General features: G+C 29.9%; 1 protein-coding gene across 1 annotated transcript; it reads right to left on the minus strand.

Moving 5' to 3' along the window:
- Positions 1-4537: 4537 nt before the first annotated feature.
- Positions 4538-7165, minus strand: LOC110736057 (histidine-containing phosphotransfer protein 1-like). The gene is made up of 6 exons (XM_021916207.1): positions 6908-7165; positions 6682-6812; positions 6521-6589; positions 5309-5380; positions 5120-5192; positions 4538-4832 (listed from the first exon to the last, which is right to left on the minus strand). Exons 1-6 carry the CDS (start codon positions 6971-6973, stop codon positions 4776-4778), a joined length of 468 nt encoding a protein of 155 aa, XP_021771899.1. The 5' UTR covers positions 6974-7165; the 3' UTR covers positions 4538-4775.
- Positions 7166-11656: the final 4491 nt, after the last annotated feature.

Here is an 11656-nt window from a genome sequence, read left to right on the forward strand (position 1 = left end):
ATATATGCGTAAATAGTTACAATCCAAACATATTTCAATAATAACAAAATAAAATTATGGATTTTCACTATATACTCCCGAGTAATTTTTTTATTCATCATATACCCTTCATATTCACCATATAATCATGAATTTCACAAAAATGTCGCTAAATATCCTTAATGACTAACGACAGTTTACTCTGTTAGTCATTAAGGTTAATTAAGTCACGTGGTAGCTTCCAATTGGCTATTTTTTTTAAAAATATTGTATTACTTATTTGAAAAATTAAAATATTGTATTACTTATTTGAAAAAAAAACCCCCCTTTTTCGATCTATTGCCATCCCCATCCCCTTGCCGGCAATCGGCCAGTCCCTTTCCGTCGCCGGGGCCAGGCCTCCCCCGTCGGCGACCGGCTAGTCTCTTTCCGTCATCGGCATCAGGCCTCCCCCAGCCGGCGGCTACCACCGTTACATCCCCACCCCTCCCTAATGCCCCAAACCTCTATTTTTCTCTCTCCTTCTGCACGAGCCCATACCCCTCCCCCATTCCGATGCCAGCATCGACCCTACCCTACGCCCCAGCGTCCCTCTCCCTTGCCCCTAAATCACGATCCCCCATTCTCTCCCACAAAACCCTAGAAAAACCCATCCCCGACCCCTAAAACCTCTCAATCGCCTTTCCTCCACCATCGAAAACCCTAACCACTAGGGTTTCAGGGTGGGCGAGGGGCGATTAGGGGGTTTCAAGGGTGGGGGGTGGGTTTTTCTAGGGTTTCGTTTGAGGGAAAAGCGTTTCGGGGTCGGGATCGTGGTATAGGGGGAGTGGTGACGATGGGGGAGGAGCGACGCCGCTACGGGAGAGGGTTTTTGGGCGTTAGCCGCAGGAGGGGGACTGGGGCGCCACCTAGGATGAGGGATGGTGGCAGCGAGTCTGGTGGAGGTGTGGTTGGTTTGGTGGGTTTTTTTAATAACTATTTTTTTAATTGTTATTTTAAGGTTTTTTTTAATAATTAGTTTAATTTAATAATTTAAAGGAACAATCAATCAGAAGTTGCCACGTGGCCTAATTAACCTCACTGTCGTTAGTCATTAAGTGCATTGAGTGACATTTTTGTGAAACTCATGACTATGTGGTGAATTTGAAAAATTTCATGGGTATATGGTAAATAAAAAATTACTCAGGAGTATATAGTAAAAAATTCGTAATTTCAATATGTATGCACATGTTGACCCACCAGGCCACCATGAGTCCATGAACCAATTTTAAATATGCCTTGAATCAGTTAGACATAATTCGTAATTGAACACAAATTTTATTTGACAACTTAAGCAATACTCCCTCCGTATTTTATACATGCTCCACTTTCCTTTGCGGTCGTATTTTATTACTTGCTCTATTTCCTTTTTTGTAAATTTTTAACAATATTATACTATTTACCTCTCCACTAGTGATCCTCTCACATCATATTTTAACTAGTTTTTAGGCCCGAACGATGCCCCGGATTACCGCATTATTTCCATGATAGAAATCCTTATTAATATTTAATTTTGATAGAATGACAAATAATATGGTAATAGCTTAGTAGCTAACATGTTAGAGTTTAAGTTGAAGGTTGAAGGTTGTGGGTTTGAATCTTGTAAGATATCCATACTTTTGAACATATGGAATGAAAAGTACTTGTACCATCTCTCTTATAGAGGCGTAACATGTACCAAGGACGACTATCAACTGAAGTGCCCTGCTATAGGTGTATTTTATTATTATTATTATTATTATTATTATTATTATTATTATTATTATTATTATTATTATTATTATTATTATTATTATTATTAATTACTCCATATTATTAACTTTATTTCTTTGTAGTTTCTTTTTTTATGTTTCTGTCGACCTTGTCTATTTTATTTTCATAGGGTTTAGATTGTTTTTCTAGTTTTTGAAGTTCACATCGTTAAATTAATCATTTAAAATTCCATGTTTTTCTATATTTTTTCTGCAACTCGACTACCAAAATTCTAATACTCAAAGAAATAAATTATTGTTAAAATCAAATATTGTCTGAAATTAATTTTACTTTTATTTGACTAAAATCATTATGATAAAATAAATCTTGTAAACGTCTAAATTTATATCTTATTCGTATAACCTGATCAAACAAAGAATGTAGAATTGTAGAGTAATAATCATATACTTTATGCAACTCAGCAATTTAACCACCGAATTTCTGATATAAAGAAATAAATTATTGTTAGAGAGAGAAGAGGAAGCTTTCCTTAATGGTTTTAATCTTTATCTTACACTTATAATCAGAGAGATAACTTTGATTTTTTTTTTTCTTTTTTTTTGGAAAGGGGATAACTCTGATATATCATTAGTTTACATATAACAAACTTTCCTTAAATAATAGTTTGTTACGAGATACAAAATACCAAATATTACATGTATCCCATATTATATTGATCTTGGGAAATGGACGGAAGGATTGAAAACCTATAATTTGCTAATACATTAAATAGAGCTTAAAAAGACACTAAAAAACTAGTGCGTTAAGTAAAAGGGGAAAATAAAGTGTTCATGGCTAACAACACATATTGAGTGACTCGGTAGCTATAACTGTGGGTACCTGTAATTAGTCCCTTCTCTAAGAAAAAGAAAACCTAAAACCTTTCCCTAATAACATAAATAGCTTAATATTTTTGTAAGAGACTTTCCATCATGTACAACATTTTATACATTTCCTATACTATTTTTTAATTAACCATAAATCTCTTTATGTTGGTACATGATGATATCCATTGGTTTTGTTGTTGTTGTTGTTATACTATTTAACCATTATCATATCTACTCTCATGATATTAAAATGATAACAATTATAGCATAATATCTAAGATATAGATTTTTTTTTTGAAGGGAAGATCAATTCATTAATAAGAAGTCATACAACATCTACAAAAGAAATAAAAAACGATAAATACAATGAAAATTGGATCAAATAATAATTCTAATTCTGTAGAACTACGATCGCAAGTGAGATTTGACATTGATGAATACCCTTATCTCTTAAATCGCTGTCCTCTGCAGCCTTCTACAAGGGGCCTTGCGATGTTTGATAGTTTTTGAATTGAACAAAATATGATTCAATTAGATATATCTTAATATCAAAGATATATGTATATATTTGACAATACAATGGTAAGGGGCATTATACATGCCAAAAACTAGTTAACATATGTAGTACCTACTATATAAATCCCCAAATTTTCCTTATGGAAGACCCCAAATATTTCATTTTGGGGAGCAGTGTTGAGAAAAATAAAATATCTAAGTCGAGGAATGAGAATTCATGGCTAAGCTAAAACTAACCTTCCATTACTTTGTTGACGGGATATTAACACCCAAAAAAAAAAAAAAAAAAAAAAAAAGTAATAACACCCAAATAACAAGTTAAGGACCAACCCTAATAAGAACCAAAACAAATCACAAAATTAAAAATCCCCAAAATTACATGAATCCAAAATCCAAAAGTCTTCTAAAGGAGCTTAATTTATTTTGTATTATATTGAAGGAATATTATGGTCAAAGTTTATTTCCTTTCAAATAAGCATTTCAAATTAAACAAACAAAAAGAACGGAAAGAATATGATATTTCATTAATCGGCCATTTTATTTTATTTTTCTTGAAAACAAATTCTTTTTTTTTTTTTAATGAAAGTAACACTCAAAAACGTTGAATGATTAAAAGGGTTATTTTATGTGTTGGATTTGTCAAATGTCAAAAACAAAAAAAAAAATGTGTTGGATTTGTCAAAAAAAAAAAATAATAATAAATAAATAAATAAAAAATTATGTGTTGGAGATACGATTATAAAAGTAAGCGCTAAAAGATTATAAATTAGAGGTATACTCCAAGAATCAAGCTAAGAATATACCCAAAATAGTGGTATGTCGCACAGTTGAAGACTTTAAAATAACAAAGGGCCAACTATGGACTAAGTTACTATTACATTTAATTAAATAATGACATTTTTCATACTATTTTTAAATTTGCCCCAACTTATCGCAACAGTGGTATACCATAAAAACAATGTTGCATTTTCAGAGACAATAAACTCTGACTTTCCTTGCTTTTATTATAAGAAAAAATTTATAAATATATATATAGATAAAATTTATAAATAAACATTTAAAATTTTGAATTAAAAAGAGCATAAAAACCACACATTATTATTTATTACTTCGTAATTTAGTAAGAATGTATTTGCAATTGTAATTTTATATTAAAAAAAAAATCATTTCGAAAGTAAAAGAAGGTACATAAAATTATCATATTTTGGAAATTAAATTTCAGTTTAATAACCTAAAAAACCAAGTTAAGGTTGAATATGCCACGGAAAAAATAAATCGATGTAACCTTTTTTTGTGACAAATAAGTTATAATGCTAGCCAGGTTCTAGCTAGTAAAAATTGACAGATATATGTAGACCAAAATATAACAAAAATATGTTTCAAAAAAAAAATATAACAAAAAGATGTTTCAAAAAAAAAAAATATAACAAATATAAAATAGAGCATGCATGCATATAGATTAATAATTGTCTTACAAAGGTTCATAAGAAAACCTTAAAATTAAAGGAATATATTAAAGATAGTACTATATTGTCTATTTTATTTAATATAAAGAGCTAGCAAAACACGAAAACATTCTTCTACCATCCAACGCTCCAATTGATCAGCAACCACCATGCATGCATGAATCACGATGTTGCTAGCTGATGATCGACGACACTACTAATAACCCACTGGCTTTGGAACTATGCCTCCGGCTGCCCGAATCTGCTGCTCCAGCTACACACATTCATAAGCACACATTATTAGCACGTCGCAATATTAGGTTATCGATCACCCCCTCCCTACCATATTAGTTGTAACATTTTTTTTTTTTTGCAACTCTAGACCCTTTTATGGATATGATCGACTTGATGAGCTAAGAAGTTTAAATTAATAAGTGTCTGATTAACAATTTTGAACATTATTACTTGAAGCCTTGAACATTATTACTTGATCACAAATTAAAGCATCGAGTTAATCAATTAAGTGTACGTAATTTAAGAGTAATGAAAATTTCTACTCACAATAAGTAAGGCCTCCAGCTTGAGCTTCACCAGTGCAAATGCATTGCTTGTTTGTTCCCAGCACTTAAAGCACCTATATATAATAAAGTGTTTTTAATAAAATGAAGTCTTTAAATATTTTTAGAACTATATTATAATATAAATATACAAAGTGATAATATGTACAAAAATACATAGTATAAAGCATACCCTTCAATGTCTTGCTCTTTACAGCAAGCTACAAATGCATTACATGCATTCAGCACACAGATTGCACCGATGCTGCAGTAATTAAGAGAAGAGAAAATTATCAATCATTTGCAAACATTTTAATTTCTTGATTATTAGTCAAATAATTATATCCATTTTTTGGAGAAAAAAAATAATAAATAAATAAAAACTGTTTGTGGTAACTTGCTAGAAGAACAAAGTGTGTGAGTGTGTGACATGTGTGAGCGTTTAAGGTCAATAGTCAAAACATATTTTTAGCTCATCACAGAATATAATACTTGATTATAAAGTATACTTTTAAGGGCAAATATTCACCCAAAAACATCAACGAAAAATATATATAGTGTTGTGGAATGATATCCGAATCTCGTAATCTATATTCTTGTAAAATGATAATTGACACGTCGGAATCAAATCTTGTAATTCTCAATTATTGTTAAAAAAAAAATTTAATATCAACTCAAAAGAGAGATGTCGGAATTAAATTTCGTAATCATTAGTCTATATCAATATATAATATCCGATATGTCAAAATTAAACTTTGTAATCCTCAATTATTATTGAAGCAAAATATAATACAAACAAATCTCGTAATTCATATTCTAGTGGAATGAAAACCGACACATCAGAAATTATTAAACCTCGTAATTCTCATTTATTCTTGAAACAAAATTTAATACAGACTCAAAAAAAGATATGTCGGAATTTAATTTCGTAATCTATAGTCTTGTGGAAAATACATACCCGACATATCAAAATTAAATCTCGTAATCCTCAATTGCTCTTGAAACAAAATCTATTACGTACGTACAAGCAAAAGGGCTTTTTTTTTTTTTTTTTTTCGACAGTCAAACAAAGGGTTGCTAGCAACTAAATAAAGTAAAAAAGAACTCAACTTGAATAACGAAATAAAAAGCAGTAATCGAATAAAACTCAAGAAAATGGAAGAAGTATTTTTTTTTATTTATCTTTTATTTTTCACTAACACCCTTTCTGTTAAAATTTTATCATTTAAAAAAATTGTCAAAGCAACTAAACTAGATAAAAAATAATATCAATTAAGCCCAGATTCTCTGAATGTTGTCAGATTATAAATTATGATATACCTTCATTAGCAATCAATTACACTCTTAATCAACAATTAATATCAACATTAACAACCAATTACAAATAATGAGAAAGATTAATTACCTTGAACTGCTGCCCTTTATATTATGGATAGTCTTATCAAGTTTCACGAAGTCCACATATTGCTGTTGCCTGCATAATTTCATCCATTCATTAAGATAAAATGAATTAATTAATTTAATTAATCACACTAAAAAATATTTAATTAGAGAGAGAAACTAAACAGATCCAGAGCCAAGCTATGTATGAGTTTTGGCATATCTCCAAGATAACTACTCAGAATTTCTGATAAAAAATTTGGGTTGGAATTATCTTGCATATTTTGGACACGATTGAATTGATCATCCATAATCCCCTGTTTTTACAAGAAAATAAAACAGAGATTAATAATTAAGAAGCTTAATTAGAGTGAGAAACAAGATTAATAACATTAATTACAATAACTAGTACCTGAGCAATCAAAGAGATGGCATACTCAGCATATTTGTTCTGCATTTCAACAACTCTAGAATTCATTTTTTTTTCAAGAAAATTTTCTCTCTCTAAAATAAAAGAAGAATGTAAAATGAGAATTTCTTTTGTTGTGATTTTTATGAGAAGGGGTTATTCATTTATATAGTAGTAGAATTGATAATTGTATGTATGTATAATGTGACATGAATAATGTAGTCAATTAGTCAAAGAGAAGAACACATTAATTAGTGAGTTACTATTGTTTGGCGTTTAATTTTTTCTTGTGTAATAATCGTGTAATTTGGCTAAGAACGCTTTTTTTGTGTGTTAGAGTCACATGGTAATGACACATTTGAATAAAGCCCCCACCAAAGCAGTTTAGGCCTTAATTTTTGGCCCATGTTTTTCATTCCAACTCACATGATAGTGCACATAAAACATTCCATTTGTAAATCTAAAAGAATTTCTACTTGCGTTGTTTTCATGACAACGTTTACGTTTATTTGTCTATCTTCTAAAAAAAATAAAATAAAAAACTTGTTCGAATTATACACTTTTACGTACATACTTGTATAAATTAAATGCGTATCTAAGATTTTTTGCGTTCATTGGACATGATTTATTGTCAATTCAATACACGCTCATATTTTTAGAAAAATACGATGGAACACGTGTCTTCACAACCATACTAAATCCGCTTATGATATTGTAAAAATCTCCACCAAATCCAAGAGTAATAATTTGATATCAGATTACCGCCTTTATTGGATGACTTGAACTCACAGTTATGGATTATGGAGTGATACTTTCAGGTCTAAGGTGACATTAATACAATATTTTTTTTTTTATTTTTTTTTTTTTTTTTTTGTTTTTTTTTTTCCTTGTGCTTGGTCTATTTGATGGGACAAGAGGTTTAGTGTAACAATTCTAGTCGTTATCGCAATAGTATATATAGAATATTGCTAGCTATATTTATGCTCGTCTAATTTTTTATTGGATATTTTCTACACAACAAAATACATATACGAAATATATAACAATAGATATAATATTACAAGTTAGAATTTCACTACTTTAAAATAATACGAGTAATACAATATTACAATATACTTCATATTTGTGTGAATATAAATGTACTCATTTTTTTTTAAGTATCCACTTTATTCTATTATTTGAATATAAATGTACTCATTTTTTTTTTTTAAGTATCCACTTTATTCTATTATTAACAATTTTTTTAATGCCCTATCTCTATTTTTTAATGTATCCACTGTATTCTATTTTTAACAACCTACTCATACTTTGTTTACTCCACATTATCTCACTCACCAATCAACTTTCCTAAGAATATACCGTAATTAGATTAAGTCATTAAAAGAAAACAGGAGAAAGTAATAAGATTCAAATGCATGAAAACACCCTTTTTCATGTCTTTAACTTTGATCACGTACTACTACTACAACTACTACTCTTTCAAAAACTATACTAGTTTCATGTTTTGTGCAATCAACTACATGAAATTATTATGATTTGTCTTGCTTTGTTAATTAATTAAGGTACTAGAATTTCCTTTGTAGTATATAATAGGCTTAATTAGCATCTAAGCTTGCTTGACTCTTGTGTCCTTTATTTAACTATTTGTCAATATTGTCATATATGAACATATTACTTTCTTATTTATCAATTTGTTCATCACCCCATTTACCCTATATAACTTAAATGATTTCCAATGTCCTTCTCGTTATGTAGCTAAAGTTTGTTGCGCCTAATTAATATATAGAACATGAACCATGTTTGTGTACGTGTTTCTTGTAGCCTTTCTTGGAGCGCCTAAGCTTAGTGAAGACATGCAAGCGCGGAATAACCTTTGTAGCCTTTGTATTTCAGTACATGCCGGCAATGACAATGTAAAAGACATGCAAGCGCGAAATAATCCATTGGTATTTTAGAATAGATATGTGTAACACTTTGACTTTTGCATGCAATCATATGATGTTATAAATTTTCATAAATTTTACTAATAAAAAGTAGAAGATTGCATAAAGTTGTGTTGCTTGTGCATTGGCAGATTTGTCAAACAAGTTGTTGCAATACAATATGTTTTGAAACAGATAAAGTAAGATGTTTTTTAGGAGTAGATCAAAAAGGAAAAACTCTTGTTATCTTACAACTTGAATCTTCACGATTTTGTTACTAATATATAAAAAGTTGATCAAAAGAAGCTTGGCTCGTCCGAAATTTGCCCAATTGTTAAAATTTGTTTGAGTTTTGGGCAACCTAATTTTAATTCGTAGTTTTATAACTTGGGCCTATTTGAAATGGTTAGAAAATCTGCGTCTTTGCCCAAAATAGGGAATTTGGGCACAAATTTTTGTTGCCTAAATTTGAAACCAATCCGGCCTAAAACAGTAACTTTATTGGCCTAGACCCGAGCATCCGACCTATGATCAAGTCTACTAAAATACTATTTTCCTTTATTATTAGATACGACTCATATGGTAATTAATAGTCAGATCAATAGGTGAGGGCCGGGTAACACTAGAAAACTAGCACTCCTAGTTCATGTAATCTTTTACCTAACGACCTCTTTCTTTTTTGTAGAATCTTTTCAAAATTCTACATCAACTTACTTTATTAGATCTTGTACCCTACAAGCCTTTCCTTATTATGGCTTTAATTTGTTGTTGATGTTGATGCAGTTTGTTTGGTGACAATTAGTTATTGGTGGAAAAATAATAAAAAGTTAACAGATCAAAGACAATTTAATTTGATAATAATAGGCTAATAGCCACTAGTAAGGTATTTATGTACCCTTTTACCTTTTTGGCTTTACTCCAGCCATGGTTTTCAAGAATCTTCCTATCCTTGTCAAAATAAGATATGTTTGTATTAGTACTCCATAATTTCTTTTCTTTTCTTTATTCACATAAGCACTTCTTTAGTTGAAGTTAATTAGTCTCAAACAAAGGACAAATCTAACTCATTGATCATTACGGATGATTCAAAAAAATATAACTTAGTTATAAGTCGATTAACTATGTAATTAATCACAAATTCACACATTATATATGATCAACCATGTCACAACGACTTTTTGTATGGTTTTACTCCAATTCAAGCTAGTAGCAACACTATGAATGTAAGTAACAATTCTCCATCTAGTCAAGTAAGCAATATTTTGTCAAGCCAAATGAACACCAGCCATCCAAGGTTGAGCAACACTATGAATTAGAGATTAACCAATGACCTAATTAATTGGAACCCTAACAACGTGTTGATATATATACTAGTATATGTTCGCGTGAGAGAATTATAGAGATGGATCGATATATTGTTGGAGTTCATGTAAATTCATTTAATTATTTCAAGTAAACTCACACTCAACATAATTGAATCAATGATATGAGTCATAAAATTAAATGAACTACTCCTTTGTTAAGAAAAAATGATTGCTTTACACATTGCTCTTAATAGGGTGAGGACCACTCTATTGTATAAACGACTAATGAAGATGATCAATCCAAGGCTTGAAAAGGCATCTCAACATGGGGCCACTACTAGTGAAATTAACAATCATTGAAATAATTATTGGTACAATACTACAAATAGACACTTCAAATAAGTGAATCTAGTGTGAAAAAAATTAAAGAGAAGAAGAGAAGATCAACCTCTCATTTATTATTACTTTCAATCTAAATTTACCTTATCATCAATGATTACTGAAATTATGATCAACGGTTGTTAAAAATAAAAAAATAGAGAGAGAGAAAGAGAGAGAGAGAGAGTGTTAAGAATTGAATGTCGAAGTCATGATAGAAAATTGGTTAATGTGTAACAAAGATTAAATAAATAGGGGAGTTGTTAAAAAAAACCACAAGGAAAGTTTATTCAAAAAAAAAAAAACAAGGAAAGTGAGGTCCAATCGCAAATGACAATAGGTAAAAGGATTTTGTTTTTCCCCATATTGGCATGAAGATCTTTTTATTAACACTAGTGAGAGGATCTAAAGATGATAATTGTGATTAATTATTAGATACATCTTTTAACCTTAATGCTTATTCTACCATGTTATATCTCCATATTGACTATGATAATAATGCCATAAGAGTTGTGTATAAACCTCGAGATTATTTCCTAAATTGGCATTAACATAGACGTATTAATCTGGAATAATCACACGTTGAATCGATAAAATGTTTAGAGTTCATTCATAACTGTTTATGTTTTTTTAGACTACTAAAAAAGAGAGAGAGAGAAAACCACAAAAAGTGGCTTCCAATTATTAGTTGCTAATTTCAAAAGTAATAAAATTATAGTTCATGATTTTAGAAATCTTAGAGCAAGATTAGCCCTAAGTCTTAGATTTCACATGAAATTATCATTTTGGGTTTTAAGACAAGACTCTTTGTCTGATCCCATTTTTCTTGAGAAATCTTAGCTAATTTTAAACTCAACATAAGACTTGAGTGTGGCCCTACTTTATTTTGTTTATTATTATTAAGAGTAAAAAATAAAAATAAATAATATATAATATATAATAATATATGGTATGAGAAGTCTTAAGTGAGTTTAGAGCTAATAAAGTGTTAAATATGAGTGAGTATTAAAAGAGTCTTAACTAATACAATGACATCATTTTTAATGGGACCTATCAAAAAGTGATGTCATTTTAAGTCTTAAGACTTTAGGGCTAATCTTGCTCTCAAAACCTAAAATTGAAGATTGACAATGATTGTGTAAAAAAAA

The sequence above is a fragment of the Chenopodium quinoa genome, unplaced genomic scaffold (genome assembly GCF_001683475.1).
Source record: "Chenopodium quinoa cultivar QQ74 unplaced genomic scaffold, ASM168347v1, whole genome shotgun sequence".
NCBI lineage: Eukaryota > Viridiplantae > Streptophyta > Magnoliopsida > Caryophyllales > Amaranthaceae > Chenopodium > Chenopodium quinoa.